Raw genomic sequence first — 25,452 nt, 5'->3', positions numbered from 1 at the left:
CCCCAAAAATCAGTGCCAGCCTGGACTTCCCAAGTCGCCATACACGTAACCAAGCGGTTATTAAGCCATTATTTCAACATAAAAACAAATAACAACAAAAAGACCTTTGCTTAAATACATATGGCTTGGTTGATAATATTCGGGACTACGCACTTGATCACATTGAGGATTAACACTTTGAGAGATATTATGATGACTCGTGAATCAGGAGACAGCAAGCTTTGGAATTGGAAACAAAAGTTTTGAAACGATACCCTCTAAAAAGTATTGTACGTATGATGAAATGAAATGTGAAATTGTAATAGAAGTGATTAAACTACATATGTGAGGTGTGCTGACAAAATGAGTTACTTCTCGGATTTTAACTCTATGGAAATTGATACATCAACTTTATAGGTGGAGCTGGTACAATTTGTAAGTATGAAATAATTAAAGACCCAATAGACTTGAACAATACGGCATCAACTGAAAATCAATAAAACTGACCCCCGTGCCAGGTGTCAATTTTCAGCTGATATCTCCATTCCTGGATTGTGAAAAATAACTCATTTTGTCAGCACAACTCACATATATATATATGAACCAGCTGAACATTGCAAAGAAAAGAACACATGGGCAGGATAACTATTTGTATTTTGGGAAATGCAACAGAAAGTTAAACAAGCATTTTTTTAAAAATCACAGTCGAACCTACTTCAACAGCTACCTGTGCAAGACAATCACCTATATAAACAACCACTTTCCACCTCGTATTTTTTTCGACATTATAATGATATTGTCCATGAGGACCACCTGTCTAAGATGTAAACTTTTCTCCGTGGGCAGGTTGGACGGGGCACTGCAGTGGCAACCAGCAATAGTATCGGTACGTTTCAGTACATATGTATCTATATCCCTATGTATTTATTGAACATATTTAAGTATTTATGCATCATGTATCTGTATAATATATTACACCACTGCAAACCAAATTTCCCCTTTCCCCCCACGAGATCAATCAAAGTTTGAGGTTATGATCTAAAATTATCTATTATTTTATTGTCCGACATTGACAATCTACTTTATGGTGGAGTGATGAAACAGGTTGTCGAGAAAAAAAAAGGTTACCAACCATACATGAACAGAACAAGCATGTAAAGATGACTACTTACTAATGCGCACGTGTGTGTGTGTGTTTATAAATGCATACATTTGATGCAAATACCAGACTACATCAGATGAACTATGACACAATTATCAAAAACAAGCAGTGTAACCATAAAAGCAAAACAAAACATACTTGAAAAAATAATTGTATAAATTTTACGCCCTCATTGACAGGATTGACATCATTTAGGAGGCGGCTTGCTCTGACCCTGCCTGTCAGGGCCAAGCCGCACTGAAGAGGGATACAATATCCCCTCCGACAGACAGAGATTATACTCTATAAAAATCCTCCACTTGTGGGAATCAAGTCTTCTGCACATGACAGCAAAGAGCCTGACTGATATACCACAGATGCTGGTTAACAGACTTGAGATGACTTGGGGACTAAAATAAAGACATAAACATGAAAAACAAATATTAATTAAAAGACACCCCCAAAAACCAGCATAGCTCTATTCTTGAAACGTGATACTGATTCCATATGTGAAATCTGTTGTTGTCTGGTTGCTGATTTTTAAAATATGTTATCCCACGCAACACTGTGCTGCTCTCTCCAGCTTAGAAAACAAGAAGCCACAGTCGTTTATCTCCGGCACAAAATGCTTTGCTGTCAGGTCTCCTTTTTCCTGAAACACTTCCTCCTCTTAGTTCATCTATTAGGTTTCCTCTTCTCTTGGATCATGTTGTCCTTGCCCTTTCCGGTTCTCAAGAGATGTTGAGTGAATCTTTCTTTCACATTCAAAGGAACGTAAAGATCCCGTAAACTCCTTCACGGCTAGCCTATTCCATAATTCGGCCACAAAGCCCAAAAGTCTCGAGTAGGCAGTGAGGAGGGGTTAAAAAATTGTTCCAACCTCCCCTTAAAGCTTTTTGAGTCTTTCGCTCACTTTTGATGGAACCAACTCCTCATGCACTGACTGTTGCTCTGATGATGAGTCTATGACCAGACTACTCGACGAGAGAACTCAGCAACCTGTAGCCGAACTCACACAGGAGGATGTTTAGGTCATTACGATTATTGGCTTAAGTAAACTCCAGTGGGGTCTGAAATCTCAGGGGGGATGGGGGGGTGGGAGAATATTCCGACCTCCGTGGTAGTCAAAGTAGGCAGGGGGGAAGCAACTCAATCACAGGCCCCAAGTCAAAGAGTGCAACAAAGCATTTTGTAGAAGACAATGGACGACATTCCGGAGCTTCGAGGAATGTCGGGAGGAAGAGTAGAGAGTAGTCGTAGGAGAAGAAAAAAAGGAGGCAGAGGTAGTAGCAGTAGTAGAAGGAGGAGAAAAATAGGTAAAAAAATATAATAAAATAAAAAATTTTTTAAAGCAGCGAGAAATTTAAAAAATATAAAAGCAGAAGGAGAAAAGGAGGGTAAAGGATGAGACAGCAGGATGTGGACAAAATGAAAGAGGAGGTAGGTGAAGGAGAAGAAAGGCGTAGTTACAAATGTAACGTTTTCATTAAGGGGCCGGGAGAGAGCGACTTCGGGTTCAGTACCACAGCAGCAACGTGGAACAAAACAAGATTACTTCTGCCATGATTTTTTTATCCATTGTGGTCGTCATTCTGCCGCTCTTTCTCCTTGACCTTCTTGGCCTCGCTAAGAGCCTGCGTCTTGAGAAAGTCAATTTCCCGGTACTCGGTAGCCGACTCTTTGGCCCGCTCCGTGTGGCTGTGCACGTTGGTGTGGGCATGGCTGTGTCGGTGGCCCTGGGAGGCTCTGGGGGTGTCCTGACCAGAGTGCGGCACGGCCAGGTCGATGTCGATGTACTTGAGCTCTCCATCCGGCTCAGCGGGCACAGGCATCGAGTGGAGCAAGCTGATTGGGTGATGTGTCTGAGGGCGGAGAAAGAACAGGGACCGGAGTTATAAAGCAAACACAGATGCCAACTAGCCACAAAAAAAATCCTGAACTTTCCTACCCCATAACCGTCCTAGAAATCAGTGTGGGAACTATAAATTTTTGGGTAATTTTGTTTGATCCATCTTGTATCAAGACAGTTTTTATATAAAATGCAGCATCTTTTCAACGATCAGTCTAAAGTCAGGCAAAATCCAGACAATTTCAAGAACCTACATTCATCTAGAAATTAGGCCGATCTGAGAACAACTATAACAAAACCTATTAGACTTTTTCAAAAGGGAAGAAACACATCGAAACATGTAACAGTCATTTAAAGTTGGGGAAAAGTTAATATGAGCGTTAAAAAAATTTTTTAAAGTGATTCTTTTAAGTATAGAGATGCACAGTTCTACAATAATGGCCATTCAGTACTGAAAAAAAGCTTGAAAGATATTCAGAAATAAAAGAGGGACAGTAAAGAAGTAAGACCTACCAGTGACGCCCTCCAATCATCTACGTTAGCTAAAAGCACAAGTTCCCAAGTGTAATCTATGACCTCAGACAGAGAACAAAAAGACTTAAAAGTCACAAACAGCTGACATATCATCAGCCAGCTGTTGTAGAATAACTTAACCCCAAATTAATTAATTTTTTTTTATTCCAAGGTTTTTCATCTGCGGTATGAGTTGCATTTGCTCAAAAAATATTTTGTTGAAATTCATATTTTAAATTTTGAAAAAAAAAAGCAAGAGAAAAATACATAATGCAGATTAAATTGTACAAGAGTTGAACAATTCTTTCTTTTTCCTGAAAAATGTTGCTTTCGGAGCTTAGTATTAGTATGTTTGAAGAGCTTGCAGACAATATTATGGTACTTACTGCTTCCTCTTCATCATCTGACACTGACTCTCTTGGTCTGGAGTTGAGAATAGGGCGTGGGGCCGGTACTGGAACTGAGATGGGTAACGTCCTTGACCTGGCACTAAAGATCAAAAGAAAATCTATGAAACCTGAGAACTACATAGAAGGTTAAAAGATCATTCTCAATTTCGATCACCAAGAGGAAACCCATTGGCAGTTGCAATTACAAACTTAAAACTTAAATGCAGAAGGCAGTCTGAATAAGGTTTTCTCTTTTTTTTTTTGTATAAGTAAGTGTTTTACGGGGCTTGCAACATATACAGGTCTTGAAGATTAGAGGAGTTATTGGAGAGTAACATGCGAACAAAAAACAGGAGAGATAATGACAAAAGAGGTTTGATAGGAAAAAAGAACAAACCATACCAGAGCAAACACTAAACCACCCGCCCAATAAGGCACGACAACAACTTGCAATTGAAACTGAAGACTACAGGGGTAACTCTGATAAGTCCAAACCATAGTCCTTCTTCAAATCCCCACTGTCTGACACAAGGATGACATAAACAAATGAAACCAACCAGTCTAAAATAAGTTCTAAATGAATATTACAACAGTAGAATATAAAAACTTAAAAGAATTCCACACAAATGAAAGACACAGGAAGTGTGTGGATCTAAATTTTCAATAAGTAGGAACATGTGACATCACCAGTTACTGTTGTTTTTCGCATGTAGTTTTCAATTGAAATTGTAGATATTTTACGCCCCCATCGACACAAAGAACCTTCTAAATCATTTAGATAAAACAGCAGGAGGGCTGCTTTCAACCTGCCTGACAGGGCCAACCGAGGCTGTAAGGACCCAACATTATAGCAGACAGAGATACTTGTTAATTCTTATTAATTACTCATTATGAGTTTGAAAAAAAGGGTGTGGGATAAACTAAAATATTGACCAACTAATAAGTACAAAAATTACCAATATTAAGTCAGGTAAAAGATTAAGGTATGTGGATGGATCAGAAGCTATACAATCTAACCAGAAAGTGCCTTTTATAAATCTAAATTTTGAAGAAACTGACCAACAAATTTGTGCCTCAAGCTGTAAACTAATTTAATGGAAATAAGTGTATGCCAAAATATGACAATTTTCCCTTCTGTGCACTAAATATACCCTTACGTATGCATTGGCATACAGAATCGAAATTATCTGATATGGCCACTCACTCACACTGATGAGGAGAAAAGTGGTCGTCAAAGACAGGTAAACATCTTAAGCAGTGTCATTATAATATATTTTTTTAAAACACAAGGGAGGAAGTGGGAAGTTGTCGTTTGTACAGGTGATTGTCTTGGAATGGTGGCCATTATAGCAGGTTTGTCTGTAATTAGCAACCACCCAAAGGAGATCAGGCACAGAGGTGCAGCAAACTCAGCGAGGTAAAGGTCAATTTTAGTAGAGTTTTTATGGCGTTCGCAACTGCATACGGTCATATGAGCGCCAAGGGGTGGATGCCAACAGAGAAGTCTTTACAGGGAATCAGGCTTACTCTGTTCATCTCTCTAGCTTCAACAGCACAAAGTCTGCTTCGACTGTCAAGTCATCCCGGAAATAGAGGGTCACAAGAGTGAGACAAACATACAAAAGAAGTGAAGGAAAAATGACGATAGGAAGGATTAGGAAAGAAAAAGAAGCAGTTCCCTGTTGCAGTTCAGGCACAGTTATGAGCATGACATTGATGAATCAGCCCATTTACAATTCTACTGTGCATAAGAACAGGTTAATGTCCCCCCTTTGGGAAGGGCCTAAAGACACTTCAGTCAGTGACACCACCCTGGGGGGTGGTAAAGATCAAAGCTTTGATTTAGCACACTATAATAAAGACACAATGTGTTGTTATCAATCCAGCAACAGCTGGGCTCTCGCCCTTTTGTCCAGTGTCATGTAGGGGTTAGTGCAGTTCTGCTGCAGTTGCTGTAATTTCCATTCAGAGTGTTGTCAATATAAGGTCTCGGAGGAAGAGAAGCACAGCTCTGATGTCATTTACGTTTGTGCAGTGGAAGACACGAGGTGTAACCATTACCACGATCCCTGAGATTAAAGAGACATTTCATCCAATCTGGCACGCAACTCTAACACTCACTTCTGTGGGATATTGTTGTTTACATTGTGTTGTCTCTTGAAGCTGCGAGTTCTTTGCGTGCTGAAGATACTGCAACCCTCGTCTGCAAAAAACAAAGAGGAATACATTTTTTGCACTGCACTCAAAGCCCCCTTCGAACAAATAAAAAAAAAAAAAGGATATGCCAAATACAAGAATTTTATACTCTGAACGAACAATATACCGAAGTATTCTGTTCTAATTCATCAACAATGTACCAAATTATTTTGTTTCGATTTATGACAGACTAATACGTAATACCAAAGTACGTAGTTCTGACTCATGAATGACCGATATACCAAAGCATGTGATATACAACCTTCCTGCCATCCACAATCAATCTCAAACAAAACAAGATGGAAGAAGCCATTAAAAGAAGCAATCAGAAAATCCCAAACCAACTGACCACTGGAATTACTGAATAAAATATATATGGGAAACAAAAACAAATTGAACAAATTCAAAACACTACCATTATGGTGAAATTACTTAATTAGTAAATACCTTTCATATATTTAAAACAAAAAGATTTATGTACTGTTATATAGAAACTTTTCAACACAATTCCAAAACAAAAGCCAACCAAAAGTCACTCATGGAAAAGTTAGTTTTAGTAAGAGTTTTAATTTTAAGGCACTTCAAACACAATGACAATTAGGTCATATAAGAGCCGACGGTTACAGAGGTGTTACAAGAGAGTACCAAATACAAAAAGGAGCAGGAGGGATATGGAAGATAGATGTTTAATAGGAAAGATGGACAAAACCACACCAAAACAACTGCCAAGCACCCATGGAAAATGTAATAAAATTTGAGTTAAGATAAGCACATAGATATAAAAAAACAACAACTGCCATTTGGTGCTGAGAAGAAGCTCAATCCACAGATAAAATCAACAGAGACAAAGTAATAATAAATAAATAAATAATAAATAGCATTTGTATAGCGCATATCCCCACTCAACAGCAGGCTCTATGCGCTTTACACTATATTATTACTCCAGCAGACCATAGAACACTCCGAAACATTCTCAGCTTCCCGGGAAGCATACAGTGCAAGCAGTTGATTAAGCGCTCAAACACTAACAAACTGACAAGATCTTTCAAGAACACAACGTCGGGTCCCTGACGGGATTCGAACCCACGACCTTACGGTTGCGAGTCCGAGAGCCTAACCACTAGCCAACGTAAAGATGTAGAACCTACCCAAGGTGTCGTCTGACTCGCTACCCTAGAAGTACAAAGTTCTATCTGCTCAGTACCTAGTATTGAGAAATTTGACATTAAAATGTTTAAATTCCACAACAACATGTCAACCTATTTTAAATGCAAGTCTTTGAATAACACGATAATGACTCTGAACAATCCTACGATTTTGATAGAGCAGATAGAAAAATTTGGTTTCTGACTTCATGGTCTTACATACTCAAAAATGGTCATAAATTTCAGATCTACAGCACTTTGTATTTCTGAGGTAGCAAACAATCTGTACTTAAGTCAAAGACAACAGGAATTTTCGTGCTTCAGTCTAAGACAAGACCGTCAACAATTCCATAGACAATTAAGTAGAGGACACCAAACAGCCACAACAGAGCACAAAGAATAGAACAAGTGACTGGTTATAAATATTTTAAGCCACAAAAGACACAATTCACACCATTTTGGGATCAGTATCCCAGAAGAGAGAGAGAGATAGAAAGAGAGAGAGAGAGAGAGAGAGAGAGAGAGAGAGAGAGAGAGAGAGAGAGAGAGAGAGAGAGAGACTGAAAGAGAGAGAGACTGAGAAAGAATGAGAGAGAAACAGAAACACAGAGAGAGAGAGAGAGAGAGAGAGAGAGAGAGAGAGAGAGAGATAGAGAGAGAGAGAGAACAAGCGAAATATGAATTTCCAAATTTATTTGGAAAATATGCATCTCTGACAACATAACTCACTTGTTCTTATGTGTGCAACAGCACAAAGCCTAACTTTTACAAACAGACAATGTAAATAAGAACGACGCATTTTATGGTATATTGAGTTTTCACAATAGGGTAAACTCAACCTTACTTCCTTACCCTCACTATGATATACTTGAAAGGGAAGCGAACGACAGGCAGAAACAACAGAGTGAAAGAAAAATAGGAGGACCTACCAGTGGTGCCCTAAAAAAATTTGCTTTTATTTAAGACTGTAAATATCCAGAGTGAAGAATAAATTCACAGAGAACCTATCATCAAAATCAAATTATAATGGAGTTCCTCCAGTTTACTACAACACAGTAAAAAAAAAAAAAAACTCAGTGCAGTGTCTTTGCTCTATTCAGCAGTGGTGCACAGTGCTTTCAGTTCTACACGATCCAGCCATCTTTCAGTTGACAAAAACCAAAAAGAAAGAGTTTCATCAGCTAGCTGTTCTTCATTTATACTAAACCAAAAAGTTTGAAAAAATAAAATTTTAATTGCAGTTTCTTAATCTGTGAAAATGGTGAAATGGTATGGGTTTAACACCCTATCAACACTATTAAGTTATCTAAGAGGTGGTCTTAATGTGTGGTATCGGTCACATATACTCATGAAATATTTGGTTAAAATTTAAATTCTAAACGCTGAAAAATGCAAGAAAAGATACAAAAGTAGGAACAATTTGTGAATGAACTGAAACAGTTTTTACTCTCTCCTGCAAATATTTTGCTTTCTGGGCTTAGAACGATACAACAGCTTGCCAGCGATAGAGAACAATAAAAAGAAAATTGTGTGGATGTTCAGCTGTTTGTTATGTTATTTCAGAGGAGGCACGACCTCCAAACTAAACTTGATGTCAATCACCATTTACTGTGAGCCTAGTTGGCGAAGAGACAATAAAACTTGCAAAGCAACCCAAACGCAAGAACAGCCCATTGTGATTCGAACCAGGGTCATCTGCAGCACAGTCCAACAGAAAACCAACCTAGCTATTGGTGTGCCCACAAGAGGAAGCAGTGATAGATAAACAATCATTACAGAAGCAAACTTGAAGATTCATTGTAAATATTTAACACCTCCACAAACACAATTAAGATTATTTGAGAGACCGGCTTTTCCTAGCCAGACTGATCAGGAAGTGAAACAGCATCTTAGCTGATAGATGGAGATACTAAATGCGTGAACACACTATAAACTACAATAAAAGATACACACATGAAAGGCAAGCAGCTTCGTGAAGAAAGTGCAAACTACCAAGTCACAGCCACAAGTACATTAACTCTTGGAGTATCGAACGCATATGTCCGATCAGCAGCAGACCAAAGGCAATGTTGTGGCACATTTCGAACCCTCATGCACAAATCAGAAACACGAATTTGCATAGTATATATAGTATGCGTGGAGTTACCAGCCTTTTAAAGTTTCATATGAAGAAAATAGAGCTGAAAAATCTGTATGAATTACAGAGGTGTGCTTCATTCTTCTTAAAGTTCCCCCATAGCGAAGTCTAAGGAGCAGATTGTGTATCCTTTTTTTTTTCTTCAGTTTTAGTGAAAGTTTTATGGCACTTGCAACACAATAAAGTCATACAAGTGCCAAAGATTAGTGGTGTTAAAAGAGAGTAACAAACACAAAAAAGGAGGAGAGATAAGGATGATAATCATCCTCACCTCTCCTCCTTTTGATAGATGTTTGAAATGGAAAGAAGGAGCAAACCACACCGGGGCACCCGCCAGCCACCCAGTGTGTGTCCTCAATGAAGTAAGCACTAGCTGAGTACACAGAACAGTGTTCTTAATTGCACGGCACTCAGCTCAAGGAAAGACATCAGGAACATAAATTTTAAAACTCCTTTATGCTTGTTAGGCGTATAGTTAACATATCGATGAGACAACAGTCATTTAGTGCAAAGGAAAAGACTGGACTGAGGGAAAGAAAAAAGTAGCACCAACCGGTGCCATGCCTCCCTCTCTCCCTCCCTAAACAGTACTTCATTTTTTAATTTCCAGAATATGCTCAAGGCGGAAAGTAAAGCTTTAAGTATTTTTTAAACCCATCAATCACCAGATAAGTGTCGACGCATGAACAATTTCTGAAACAGTAGTGACCAAACATTTTTTTTTTAATCACCCGTGCACACTACATGATGCTAAATTATTTAAAAACAATTGCAAGGCTATAGAAAGACATCTGTGTGCCATAACATTTTAAACAAAATTCAAGGAAACAAAAAGTGAACATAGCAGATTTTAAAAAACAAACATACCCCTACTGTAAAAATAATTTACACTTACAAACTGAGACACCTTTTCCAAAGCAGGTGAAAGAAAAAACAAAGAAAAAAAGAAGTCAAAACAATGAAAAAATAACAGAGCTCTACAGAATGTAAACAAAAACTGCATAAATTGTCAACAGACAGGTCACTGTCTCAAAATGAAATCCAAACTGAAAGAAAGAAATGGGGAAAGCAAAATAAGCATGACTCTTTTTCTTATACCCTGACAAACAAAACTCATGACACTTATTTCTTCAACTTCATTCATCTGCAGGCATCACTTCCTGCTATAAGAGTATAATCTCTTAGTTTTAGTAAAGAGCAGTACATCTAAAAGATAACAGTTGTTTAATTCAGGGATAAATAGCAAGAGCGATGGTTGACAGATAAGACAAAGGGGGAAAAAAAGTAGGCCCAGCCACATAAAAAAAAGCACATAACATATGACAGAAGACCAAACTGTGGGGATGTTAATATAGAGCATTGCAGCTACTTGAAAACTTATAGTAGGGCAACATGCTATATAAATGCAACCTGTTAATATTACTATAAAGGAAGAAAAATGTATTTTAAACTTTGAAAATATTGAGAACAAATGAATGTCTGAACTTAACCATACTACCTACCCTGAACTTGAGAGGTGCTGTTGTCGCTGGATATAGAACTGACTGAGGGCACCTGTGGTGGAGCACGGGCAGGGGGCCTCGCGGGGGCACCTGAGGAGGAGGAGGAAGCTGAGGAGGAGGAGGGGGGCGGGGTCTGGTAGAGGGCGGAGTGGGGACTGACAGACGGGCCGTCTAGAGCATCCGTCCCAGAGCCGTGGCGGGGAGGGGGGATGGCCGGTGGAGTGAAGCGGTCACTGGCATCTACCTGGTCGCTACCACCGCCAGCCCCTCCTCTGTCCGACGATGTGTCTGTGTCGCTTCCTCCGCTTTTAAGTTCTCCGGACGAGGGCCGCTTTGTCGGCGCGTTCAAATATGCGTGAATGGCTGAAGTGCTAGGGCGATGAGGTTTAGGCGGGGGAGGTGTGATTGTGGACAAAGTTGATGATGATGCAGGCGAGGGTGTGGAGGTCTGACACGGTCTAGGAGGCGGAACCACGCCTCTTCCAGCCAACGAGGACCGTGGGATATCATAGCCAATAGACATGGTGGTCTGGTGGGTGCGTGGTGGAGCAATGACGGTATTCAAATCTGAAGGAAGGTTCTGGTAAGGCGATGGGACGTGGTGGGTCATTCTAGGAGGTCTCTCCGGTGGGAGGTCACCTCCTTCGGATGAGGTCGTTGAGTCCAGGCGAGGCGGAGGGTAGTCGTAGCTGTCCGGGGTGTTTGGTCGTCCACTGCTGGATGAAACCACAGAGTCCGTCCAACCACCACCTACATTGTTCATCCTCGGACTGACATCGCGACGAGGTGGTGGGACATCATACGAAGTCCGGTGGGAATCATCGTCATCAGCTGGGAACCTACCGCCACCGTTCCGAGCGGGAGGGACTTGATAAACGTTAAATGAGGCAGAACCACGCGAAGGAACTTCCCTTGGTGCCGGGACATGTTGTTTCAAGAATACATCATCATGCTCCTCATCCGCCACGTTGGGTGCTGCTTTGACAGGTGGGGGCGGAGCAACGTAGTTAGGGACGTCCTCCGAAGTATGTGGCTGGCCTGTCTTGCACTCTTCTGGAGAGACAAAGAGAAAAAAAAAAGCATCCTGACCATATGTAACACTCAACGATATTTGCACAGCATTTGGGAACATAGTAAAAATAATCTATTTATAGATGTTTTATACACCTATCAACACTAGTTAGGCCATTTAGGAGGCCGAATGCTTCAATCCTGTGGTCAGGGCCAACCTGGGCTGGGAGGGATACAACGTACAGAAAGTCAGATGGCGACCCTCAATTAAAAAAATACCCATCCCCACACAGGAGTGGAAATGTTTTAGTAAGGTTTTACGGCGCTCGCAACTACATAAGGTCATATGAGCGCCAAGAGGTGGATGTCAACAGAGAAGTCCTTACAGGGAATCAGACTTACTCTGCTCACCTCTTTAGCTTCAGCCAGCAGCACAAAGTCTGCTTCGACTATCAAGGCATCACAGAAATAGCGGGTCACAAGAGTGTGACAAACATGCAAAAGAAGTAGAGGAAAATGACGATAGTAAGGATTAGGAAAAAAAAAAGCAGCAGTTCCCTGTTATAGTTCAGGCACAGTTATGAGCATGACATTGTTAGATCAGCCCATTTACAATTCTACTGTGCACTAGAACGAGAAATGTCCCCCATTTGGGAATGGCCTAAAGAAACTTCAGTCAGTGGCACCGCCCCGAGGGGCAACTTACAGGATGTTATTTCGGAATGTAATCATGAAAACTTGCCAAACTTGTCAAAGAAGAACTTAACTCCGGATTTTCCAACTACAGTGTGGTCGAAAATTCGTGGCCCAACTTATCCTCAAATATCTCTTTAATGAGTGAATCAATGTTATCCATACTTTGAACAGCAATTTGTATCAATTTGTCTGAACTACATCATATTTTCCCACAACAATTAAGGCAAGATTAAAAAACTTTTCTTCATAAATTTATATAAAGTACTATAAATCTCCGTCAGGCGGAAAATGGGATTGTTCACAGCACTTCCTGCTTCTCACACACATTTTGAACACTCATATGGCCTATGTCACAGCTCACAAATGACACTTTTTACAAGCAAAACTTGTTACGAGAAATTCATTATGTAGTGAACACATTTTTGCAGTTTTGATTCTCAAAACAAGTGTTCAATAAAGATAGTGGAACGATAAAAAAAAAAATGACGGGCTTGCTTTTACTTTTAAAAGCGACATTGCCCCAGCTGTAAACCTTTTAAAATCGGTAGAAACCATCCACTACGATTTTTTATTTGTGTTTAATAAGGAATTTTCTAAAATACAGCTGACAGGTGTTTACAAAAACATTGATCTCTTAAGACAAATTGATACAAGTCATTGTACAAAAGCTGGAGAGTCTATGTATGATAGTTAGGGACACATTTGACAAAAAGTTGCGCCAGGAATTTTTGACCACACTGTAATTTTCCCCAACAGGGATAATTGACTTTTTATATTGTAATACTTTGCATGGCTTGGTGTACAGGTGTACATTTGCAGAGCACTTTCAGGCATGCAATCAAATACTATGCATGACTATAAGTATAGACACATCGTCAGCATCATTCCTTTGTTTGTTTTAGTAAGCATTTTACAGCACTTGCAACACAGATAGGTCACATAAGTGCTGAAGATAAAAGGTGTTACATGTGTGCAGTTTTGTTGTTATTTCCTTTTTAGTTTTTAACTGAAAAAAATACAAGGCCGTAGTCAAAGTTCTGGTTTTGTCGATATCTTTTTCTTGAATTTGCCCCAAACTTCAAACAATAAAGGAATAACAGGGTGCTGCACAGTGGCGACAAGAAATGGCATGTCTGCAACTTGTTTGCATCAGTGTAATATTGCGTACTTAGTATTCTTTGTATGTACACTTGTGTGTTTAAATATCCATTTTTATGTATGCTTGTACATTAGCCATCATTACCCCAAATTTCCCCTCAGGGATCAACAAAGCATAATTCAGTCATTTATTATTTATTTATAACACTGATGATGCGGATGTTTTCTCACCGAGCATGATGTAGGACGGTGGGGAAGGTGATCGTGATCCCCCATGATCCCTCGACTCCGAGGCAAAAGAATGCGATGAGGACGTAGCACCCACAGAGCCCAACGGGTACATATTGTGGCTGGGCGGGGACGTGGTCACAGGGGCGCCTATACCCAAGCCACTGTGTGGGCTGACGGGTCGGGGAGCCCCAGCAGATCCGGAGATCGTCCCTCCATTGGCTGAAGTAGGAGGTTTAGCCTCAGGGATATCTGTGGCTGTGGAATAAAGATGGGGAAAGAAAAGGTGTTACAACACTTGAGTGGTTGTTCGTTTGTTCGAGTTAGGAAAGGCACATAGATACAATAACGGCCATCTAGAGCCAGATGATTTGTTAGAGTAAAGAGGTGCACATTGAAGAAATAATGGTCATTCAGTGCTAGGAAAAAAAAGAGACGACAGAAATAACAGAGAGAGTAAAGAAATAAGACCTAGCAATGAATATCTGAAAGTAATGAAAGAGGCTACGAACATTTGAAGTGAAAGAGGTTATGAACATTTTTACATATTATGTATTCAGAAGCACTTTACTACAACTGTCTCTAAATCTTTTCATGAACCCTTTTTCAGAACAGGATGTCTAGTAGGATTATGTGATATTCCCCCCCCCCCCCAAAAAAAGGGCATAAAATTATGCAACACAAAACGAAACTCACAAGACAAGTCAGAAAAAATCGCCCCAAAAAATCTTTTAAAAACTCAGTTTCTTTAGTTAAAAAAAACAAAAACAAAAAAACCAACAAAGCAATCACTCTCAAACACATGACACCAGCGTGATCAGCTACTAGAGATGAACTCTTCACGATGAGAAAAGTTTGAAGGTTTATTTCTTCTGCTTTTTTTTTTTTATATTCACCTCCAAAACACAAAATTTGCATGTTACACAAGATACAGCAATAAAAACTATAGACATATACTACTACACAGCGCACTCTTTTGAATGTCATCAACCTTCCCTCGCTCTAAAACCTTCACTGCGAACAGCATAACATCTATCTCACTATAGCCCAGTCCACTCAGAACGCCCCCCCCCCCACACACTTGCCCTTCATTTAGCTCAATTGATGTGCTCCACATTGAACCATAAATGCATCAGAGCAAACAGTCTAAGATATAATCCAAGTCTATGATATAAACTTTCATTGACCATCACCCTTTTAGAGTGTCATGAATCAGATCAGTACCTCATTTTTTTAAAAATTTATATTAATGCAAATGTTTCCCACCCCCATGAATATAAATATTTACAAATCATTTAGGAGGCAGCATTTCATAAACCAAAACAACAAGCCATAAAAAGACCAAAACTAGTTCCATTCCTTGTCATAACAATTATGGCATCGCATTAAATTACAGTCTAATACCCAGAGCACACTGCCAATCCGATTCATTAGACTGAGTCAAGGCCAGCCAAACTTTCCTTCATAGATGGGGGAAAAAGCTACATTTGGGCACAACATGACCAATTTGACTCACAGCCTTGAAAACAAAGGCATTTGATTTTGAAGGTCAAGGTCGAAAGTAGTTGAATTTGATCGTATTGTACCAAAATGGCAGCTTCTACTCCATCCATTTATAAGGGAAAATTTGGCCGGCCCCAACTTAATCCGAAGAATCCAAATTGATAGTGTGCACTGGGTGTAAGCAGCATGCTGACTGAACATACCACTAAAGCACCGTCAGATCATGTTACCCGATGTGTCAACTTTAGACCCTTTAAGGGGGGGGGGGGGGGGGGGGGCTACACCTGGAGGCTATCTCGCTTATTACTGGACCGAATTTTACCACATTTCACACATATAACTAGCATAGTAAGGAGTCTTGAAATCCGCAATCAAATTTGAGAAAAAAGTTTCGTTTCCATGGATACGCCGCCATATTGGATTTTATTGACATGTCTTACGTAATGAATACCGCACTTATCGCTCATGGAAATTGATTGTTATTTTGCAGGCGTGTGCACAAACATTAGATCTAAAAATTCGTCTGTTGTTTTTTTCCTAATCGAATTAAAAATTTTTTAATGAATTTTTTCCTGACGTAGCATTCAAGTTTGCGAAAAATCCGTGAAAATCCACACTCCAGACACCACCAACAAAAATCTATTCCATATATCAAAAATTCAACGGAAATTTTTTTTGTATTACCTCTTCTCTTCATTCTGTGAAAATTTCATGAAGATTGAATGAAAAATGGTGGAGTTATTCAAAAAAGTATAGAGAAAAGTAGTATTTTGAGAAAACGGCCGATAAAGAAAAATAAAATACTGACTTTATGAGGAAATGGCGGTTACAAACATGCCCGGTATGGGAAAAAATACGGTTTTTGGGGGTTCTTATGCCATGAAATAGTTGTAGGAGAGGCTGAGGAAGCTAAAAATGCCTACAACTCAAATTCCATGATTTTGAGCCGAATTTTGATTTTGGGGGTGTAGCCCCCTTAAGAAACTCAACAACCAAAAAAAGCCGCAAGAAGAATAGTACCACAAAGCTTCAAAATTTTCTTAGGCTTATAAGGAAACAGTTCTTTTTGTTTTGGTATTAGCAAGGCGTATTTTGGCACCAGCAACACCCTTAGATCATATAAGTGCTGCACATTAGAGGTGTTACAAAACAGTAACATACAAAGAAAAGGAGGTGGAGAAAAAGGAGGGTAGATTTTATAGGGAAGAAGGTGCTAACAACACCAGAGCACCTACCAACCACCCACAAGAAAACAAGAAGAAGTAAACAGAACAACTCGCAACAATACATTGTCACATGTTTTGGGGATTTTTTTTTCATAGTCTGATTCCTAATACAACACAACTTGTACCCACCAAGAGCAAAATGTGTAGGAACTTATAAGTTTTGATTCATCATAGTCTCTGGACATGAACTTTGCAATGGACAAATCAAAACAACAACAATAAAATAGTTACACATTATGCTGGTTGGCTAAAAACCACTGCAGTCACAGTAAAACAAGGCAGTCGTGTATCAGGAACAGTTACAATGCAGCATTACAAACCCTCTAAATCAGTGTTTGGAGGGCTCCATTGGAAAGTACTCCTTTTCTTCCTTCTGTTGTTTCTGCCTGTTTGTTGGTTTCATTGTTCGTAGAGTAAAAAGAATCACATTGACACAATAATGGTCATTTAGTGCTTAGAAAAAGTAAGATAGACAGAAACAACAGAGCAAAGATAAAGAAGTAGGACCTACCAGTGGAGCCCTCCAACCACCAGTATTTCTGCCTGTCTTTTTTGCCCTTTTCCTGCACTAAATGCACTTTTGTAAAGATGCACTTCTTTTTACTCAAACCCACACTCTTTGAATGCCAAAAAGACCATGCAAATCTGCCTTCCTTAAGAGCTTTCGAAGACACTGGGTGACAAACAGACCACAACATGAGTAGAGACAATTTTCTCCATAAACCTTTGCCCCACTGACAGCCGGTTACTTGTATGTTTCATATCGCATTCTTGTACATTTTTGTTGTAATCAGTGGTGCCTGAGCTGTTACTGAGAGTGGTTGGCGAGTGCTCTGGTGTAGTTGCCCCATCTTTCTTCGTAAACATCTATCGTCCTTATCTTTCCTTCTTTTTTGAGTTTGTTAGTCTCTTGTAACATCTCTAATCTCCGGCAGTTATATGAACTTATTTTGTTGCAAGTGCCGTTAGACTTTTACTAAAAAACTGAGATGAGACTGAGGTGTAAGTCCTTAATAAAGGAGACTGCATCTCATTATCAGAATGTTGTTACCGCCCTAGTACATTGTAAGTTCTTGAGACTCTCAAACCACTAGGAGGTCTAAATGTCAAAAAGTGAAGTTGCGGACTGCTATACCCTTTAATCAAGACACCACTTCAGGAACTACCATGCACAAGGACAAGGCCGTGTTAACGTGCTCCACTACAGTGACCGCTGGCTGAGCCCAATCTTCAGATTGGACGTAAACTATCCCAGCACAGGTAGAACCACACTAATAATAATAATAATAATAACAATTCTGATGATGATGAGGAAGAGGATGATGGTGATGATGATAATAATAATAGCTCGCCCATAAATGTCTGACGGCCTCGACCCTGCCAGCCTTAATTAATAAACCTGGGCAGAATGGGATATATCTTTGCAGAAAAATTAAAAGGTGACACTCCATAAAAAGACCTCCCCTCTTGGGAACCAGCAGCTATGAAAGTCCTTTTCATACAGTACCAGTAAGGAAGGACAATATTCTTCTTATACAGTACCAGTAATGAAGAAAAAAAGTACTTTTTATACAGTACCAGTGAAGAAGGAAAAAGTGCTTTTTTATACGGTACAGTACAAGTAAAGAAGGAAAATAAGTTTTATACAGTACAAGTAAAAAAGGTAAATGAATTTTTTAGGCAGTACCAGTTAAGAAGGAAAAAGTATGTTTTTATATTATCAAGCAAGAACAAAATGTAGAAAATGGAATATAATGTTATGCATGCAGATGTCTACTGACAAAGGTAAATTAACTGTTCAAAGCTCAGAAACGGATGAAGTGAAAAACACTTTCGAAGAAATCATAAAAAATCAAAAGGGAAAATTAAAGTTAATTTTCTTAAAAAGTAAAAACAGAGCATGACCATGAAAAAGTTAACACAGCAGACGCTCGGAAGAAGTGATTCAAACACAGCAGCACCCAAAGACCAAAGAAATCGCGCCAAATAAACTCATAAACAGAACCAGCCAAAGAGAGATTACAAAACCAGCCTAAATAAAGACTACAACCAGCCAAAAAAAACAATTATTCAACAAGCAAATCAATTTGAATATCAGTAGCCCACAACAAATGAAGATACAACACCTAAAAACAAATGATGACAAAATAACAACAATATCAATGATAATGAATAATAATAAATAATATAAATAATAACAACAACAATAATAATAAATGCTTATGATAATAATAATAATAACAACAACAACAATAATAACAATAATACTAATTCTAATAATAAGAATAATAATGATAATAATAATAATACATATACTAATAATATACCAATAATAATGCTACAAGACGTGCGTGAAATACAACATGCATGGTGGGTGCAAATACTATGATGATGCAAAGGGATCTAGGGGGCTGGAGAAGGAGTAAACAAAAGGCCAAGGTTGGAAGGGTGGGGGGGGGGGGGGGGTAAATTTTCCCCTCGAGATGGGGGGGGGGGGGGTGCAACAACCAGGAAGGAAGAACACGCTGAACGAGGCAATAGGTAGGAGCCAGCAGATGATGCAGAAACATTGCTGGTAAAGGTCTAGTTAAGGTCTCCCTTCTTACTAAAATGAGGTCATGACGAAATGACTACTTCTCCCCCTCCCCCCACACACGAGGGGTGATTTTTGGAATTGGACCCATACCACAGAAAGTGGAGACCCCGGCCAGATTTTCTTATTAGGTCGAGTAAGTTCGGAATAAAGACCTCAACTGGACCTTTGCCATATTTCCCAGATCTGAGAGGAGGAGGAGGAGAAGGGTCACTCGTTACTTACACATTGAGAGAGGGCGATTCCGTCACGTCCACCAAAGACAGGCGTCGGGTGCCAGAATACAGGGAATACAGGGTGAGAGAAAGAGAGAGAAAGAGGGGGGGAAGAGAAGTAGAGAGGGAGAGAAATGGGGGAATGGGTAGAGGTGTAAGAGATGAATGAACAAATATTGACTCATGTGAAAACAGACGATTTCTGAAACTGCTTCAACACTAGAGACGCAGTTATCTTTCATTAGTCTAAAGTTGATTCATGTCATGTTCACCTTCTAAACTTTAAGAGCAAGGCATGGCTCACATAGATTTAAAAACAATCTAAAACCTTTTAAAACATGATAGTATACAATTCATCAGCTTGTTCCTCCTAATTTACTGTTTGTCTCAAATTCAGAATTTTTTTTTTTAAAGCAAAACTACACTTTGGTTTTTTCTTTTTGTTTTGTTGGGTTTTTTTGTTGTCACTATGAAATTAACGCACAGGCTAGCAAATGCTCTTCTTAAATTAACAAAATCTGTCATACTCCAGTAAAGAGGGCAAAAATTGGCACCCACTGTTCCCGCATGATAAACACAACCCTCCCTCTCCCCCCCCCCCCCCCCCCACCCCTTTGGTCCGAAAGAAAGAATGCCCGAACTAGGGAAAGGACAAACGCCCATTGTGAGGCACCCAATCTCATGATGCTTCGTCATGATTCATCTTAATTCATATCTGATATTGAAAATGATTTACATCGCCACCCTCCCCCCTCATCTCCATCCCCCAGCAACGAATTGAACATCTCTGGGAAGCGGATCCAAGGAGACGGACGCAGGCACTCCATAAAGAACTTTCCTGCTTGGGGATGGAGCTGGTGTCTTCTGCTCAGAGTCTAATTAATTAAATCACAGGCGCTGGTTTAATGGGTCATCATCAGACAGACCACAATCCAAATATTTACATTCCACGTCATTTCAAGGGCCACCTATATCTGTCTGTGTAGTCTGCTTTATTCATCTTAGACAGTCAGAAAACACAAATGTCTTCTATCGAACAGCAAAAAAAAATAATTCCAATCCCCCCATCCACCACTCATTAAAAAAAAAAAATTATTATTATCCCCTCTATATCCAGCCAAAACTTTTTTAAAAAGTAAGAAAAAAGAAATATTTCTCTTGGCAAATTTGGGACCCATGTCAAATACATTTCTATTTAAAACATCTACACACAGAAAACTTGAACACAAAAAATAACGATGGCATTCATTTAACACTAACAGCTGCACAACAAATTAAAAGAAAATGTTGCTTGTTTCTTATTTTTCTGTTTGTTTTGTTTTGTTTTTACAAAGAGGAACCAATAACAAATATAACAATATAAAAATGATATACATGTAAATTATAATCAATCACCCAAAAAAAATTAAAGACAATATCAAAATAAAATATAATTAATCACAAAAAGTTAAAATTTTAAAATGCATAGGAATTTTTACAAATAATATAATATCCAATTTTACCAAACGCAACGAGGAATAGAGCTTGTTCGAGCTCGCAGTGTTCCTTAACATAACATTATATACATGTTTTTCATGTGCTGCTTTCGTGGGTCTCAGTCCCAAAGCTCGTCCCTACACATCCCTATACTGCTATGTATTGTGTGCTAACTGCAGAATCCATAGCAGTTACACATTGAACATAACTGCAAGCATATTGCAATATATTTCCTAGTGTCATCATTTTATCCCATAGGATTTTATAAATAAATGACCCTTAGGAAACTTCCTGAAATGGAAAGTAATCTATATATAGGAGGAGCTCAAATGCTTTCCAAAAGAAGCAAGAAATCTGATTAACATATCGTAAACTGTTGAGCTTATAAAGCACAGTATTGTTATAACTTCAAATACAATACAATTGAAAGACAACGAAGGCCATAGTAAAAATGGTAGAAGTCTGACATTGTTCAGCTGGTTATCGAGTTCATATTCAGAAATCCTCAGGCATACAATGCCATTGGTATCAATTTAAATTATTAAAGCTTTAATTTCATACTGTAAATTTCCAAATTGTGAATTTAAAAAACCCAAAATTCCATTTCTTTTTTTTGGGAGACATACAAGGAGAAAGGCCGCATGCAACAGAGATACAGTCTTGCCTTCTATATATAAGAAATAACAATTACTGCGTGTAATGCATCCATCGACACAGTTAAGATCATTTAAGACTGTTGCTTTCATTGGAAGAGAAAATCTTAAGTATTTGACTTTCACTGATGCGTAACAGGGCCAGCGGCGTAGAAATCACATCTAGAAATTAAAAGACAAGCCAACATTGTCTAGGGGTGCCACTAAAGTCTTGTAAGATTTCTAGTATGTCTTCAGGACAGTACGTCGTCAAAAAAAAAGAAAGAGACTAAGGTTGACATTTCTTACCATTAAAAATATTTTTAAAACACCCACTGTATGGAAAACCTCATTTGCACACATGAAAAGTTCATTTGCCTGTCCTCTATTGTCAGTATTTTAAGCTCACATCAACACAATTATGATTATATTCATTTTCTCTGAAAGCAGAGCACTTGGTAATACCAAGAAGAAGCCCCCCCCCCCTATATATATATACAAATGTATGCATTAATAAATAAAATAAATTGATATAACATGACTGGGTCATTACCATCATCTCATCTTTCGAGGATTCCAGTTTTTGAAAAAAAAGAAAAAGTGGCATCCCTATATTGCTTGAAATCAAACATGAGAGGAATAAATAACACATGTAAGAGAAACGTGTAATACACTGCAGACAGAGACCGAAAGCATCAAAGAATCATAGTGCAAGAAGGGAGGGGGACTCAAGGTCGTGTGATGGATAACCAAAGGTCGTACGATGACCCGCACAGCGCAAGAAGGTCAAAGGTCGCACTTACGCTGCTCCTCCTGCTTGAGGCCACAGACGTGGCACAGCCACTCCACCCACGAGGACATTTCCTGTTGGCTGTCCGCGGCCAGGTAGTAGGTCCGCCACTGGAAGGAGACACAGAAAAACATCACACTATTTTTTTTTTCTTCTTGTTTCGTTTATGTAAGCATTTTACTTTACACCAATTGCAACACAATAAGGACATATAAGTGCCGAAGACTAGAGGTGCTACGAGAGAGTAACGAACAGAGAAAAAGAAGGAGAAAAAACTACGATAGATGTTTGATAGGAACGAAGGGGCAACGCATCATACCATAGACTTGTACACCTAAACAACGTACTGTAATGGTCACCCCTCTTCGCTCTCTCTCTAAATAACTTCAGAGTGCACAGTCTAAAATATTCAAACGCGAGTCTAAGTGTCATAATCAGGTGCGCATGTTTTGATCATAGGAAGGTATGAGGTATGTTGTACAGTATGTAGCAGGTCCGCAACTAGAGTTTTGCAGCAATTGCAACACACTTAGGTCATATAAGTGCCAATTTTTTTTTTATAGTAGAGGGTTTTACGGCACTCACAACTGCATAACATCATATGAGCGCCAAGGGGTGGGTGTCAACAGAGAAGTCTTTACAGGGAATCAGACTTAGACTGCTCACCTCTCTAGCTTCAACAGAACAAGGTCTACTTTGACTATCAAGGCACCCCGGAAATAGCAGGTCACAAGAGAGTGACAAACATACAAAAAAAGTAGAGAAAAATGACAATAGTAAGGATCAGGAAAGAAAAAGCAGCAGTTCCCTGTTGTAGATCAGGCACAGTTATGAGCATGACATGAGTCAGCCTATTTACAATTCTACTATGCTTGAACGAGAAATATCCCCCTTTTAGGAATGGCCTAAAGACACTACAGTCAGTGGCACTGCCCCGGGGGGTATAAGTGCCGAGAATTAGGGATTACTACAGAATAACATATCCCCCCAAAAAAGGAAAGATGAGGATGGTGGTACTGGAAAGGAGCAAACCACATAAGAGCACCCGCCAACCAACCATAACGTAACCTAGTAGGTACGCCATCGGAATATGATAATAATAACAAGATACAGGACAGTGTGCTAAAGGCAGCAAATGCTTCCAAAGAAACTGACAAATACAGTTGAGATTGTCCAGGACGGCCACCCAATGCCAAGGAGAAATATGGTTATCTTGGTATGGTGGACGTTTTGTCATTAAAACATACACAAACACAACAAGGAAATTGGAAAGTGGGTATTTATATCTAAAGTGATTGTCTAGGACAGGTGGCCGTAAGAGCAGATTCGACTGTACATGTATAATATAATTTTCCTCACCTTATGCCTGTAAACCGTCTAGATAGAGAGAAGATTCAACTCTACATGTATGGATACAAAGAGGGAAATTGACAGTCCAAAATTTTCTTAAATTTTCTAGGGCTAGATCTATACAGATTCGGAAAAATGCACTTATTCAATTGTAGATTAGCACATATAGTAGAACAACTCACCACTGAAAGGACGCTTACGGAAAATGACGGAGCAAATTAAAATTACAGACTTCCATAAATTTATGGAAAATGTCCATCCCTGATAATATAATTTCCCTCACCTTATGCCGGTAGACTGTCTTGATGGAGAGCAGATTTGGGAACTGGTCCGAGTCTAGGGAAGAGATGATCTGGTCGCACTGCTCCAGGTCGATGGAGCCCTTCTTGTTGCTGCAACGGTCGTCCTTAAAGTAGTGCAGCTCGTACTGGTCGGGGAGGCTCCCGGACGGCTTGCTTAACACAAAGAACCGCTTCTTCCATTGCTGGAAAGATGGGAAAGTTTCATTTCAGTAAGAGTTTTACGGCATGAGCAACACACATTAGTCATACATATGCTTTGTTTGTCTGTTTGTTTGTTTGGTTGGTTTTTTTTAAGTAAAGAGAAGCATATCCACAAAACAATGGTCATTCCACATAGCAATGGTCATACAGTGCTACAATCATAGCTGGAAAGAGGGGAACTTTAGTTTCAGTGTGAGTTTTAGGGCACAAGGAACATACATTAGTTATACAAATACGTTGCTTGTTCGTTTATTTGAGTACAGAGAAGCACATCAACACAATAATGGTCAAATATTGCTACAGTCCTAAGGGAAAAATTAAGATCGACAGAAATAACAGAGGGAAAGTAAATAAGAAGGACCTACCAATAGCACCCTCCAACCGTCCACCATATAATAATATGTGCCGAAGATTAGAGATGTTACTAGAGCGTAATATACAAAGAAAACAAAAAGGAGAGATAACATGGACAGCAGATGTTCAATATGAAAAGAGGAGCACACCACACAGGATTGCCGGCTAACCACCCATGAAAGGGGGAAGACGACACTTTGATGAGATAATGTAAGACTGCTAAAGGGGAAAAGATATTTCAGTTTCAGGTTCCAGCACAAGAGAGATTAGATTTAGTTAAACATATTTACGTCTCTAATTGACACCTGGGTAAATGGGATTTTTTCAACAGAAAAACAAATACACTTGATAAAATAAGACTTCCTCGTGCAAAAAAAAAACAATTTCTGTCTTCTGTGTGCAACAGCAAAGAGCCTAACCATTACACCAGAATCACTGTCAAACTTGGGCGGAAGGCAAGGCAAGAGAACAACCTCTTCCATTGCTGAAAACAATTAGAATTAATAAAGTCATTGCATATGTTTAACACCACCCCTTCCAAAGCTGCGAAATTATCTTAAATGAAGGACCTCAGGATCTGACAGACCTAAGTCAACTTCAAGAACACCATTTGGGGATTCGAAATAGGACCATCTGCACCCTCAGTCTAACACTAACTGAGCTAACAGCTGCAAGGGGGTGGGGCCAATTTAAGATTTGATTCGACAAAGAACTGCTTTTTCTATTGATGCAAAGGAATGGTGGCAGAGGAGAAAACATTGTAAGATAAACTAAAGAGCCTCTTCTTTCTTAGCTGAAAACAGGAGGGGGGGAAATCGAGATATATCAATGTAGACACATTTTTTTTTTAAGTGGCAATGTATGGGTTAAACCAAGTACTCTCCTCAGGTCTTCTCCCATCATAACATATCACACACAACACCCCC

At 39.3% G+C, this 25,452-nt stretch overlaps 1 protein-coding gene across 2 annotated transcripts in view; it reads right to left on the bottom strand.

The window, feature by feature from the left end:
* Positions 1-616: 616 nt before the first annotated feature.
* Positions 617-25,452, bottom strand: part of LOC101862636 (GRB2-associated-binding protein 1) — a 68,884-nt gene continuing 44,048 nt past the window's right edge. Inside the window, exons 2-8 of one of the 2 annotated variants that reach the window (XM_005095302.3) lie at positions 23,953-24,153; positions 22,333-22,429; positions 13,888-14,142; positions 10,852-11,904; positions 5,993-6,074; positions 3,869-3,971; positions 617-2,982 (exon numbers count right to left, since the gene is read on the bottom strand). In XM_005095302.3, the coding sequence (XP_005095359.1) occupies positions 2,692-2,982; positions 3,869-3,971; positions 5,993-6,074; positions 10,852-11,904; positions 13,888-14,142; positions 22,333-22,429; positions 23,953-24,153 (2,082 nt within the window). In that variant the 3' untranslated portion in view covers positions 617-2,691. The remainder of the gene's footprint in view (positions 2,983-3,868; positions 3,972-5,992; positions 6,075-10,851; positions 11,905-13,887; positions 14,143-22,332; positions 22,430-23,952; positions 24,154-25,452) is intronic. The other variant, XM_035968962.1, reaches the window with a different exon arrangement.

The sequence above is a fragment of the Aplysia californica genome, unplaced genomic scaffold (assembly GCF_000002075.1).
Source record: "Aplysia californica isolate F4 #8 unplaced genomic scaffold, AplCal3.0 scaffold00100, whole genome shotgun sequence".
NCBI lineage: Eukaryota > Metazoa > Mollusca > Gastropoda > Aplysiida > Aplysiidae > Aplysia > Aplysia californica.
Note: the sequence above shows the minus strand (reverse complement) of the source record. Positions and strands in the feature narration are given on the sequence as shown.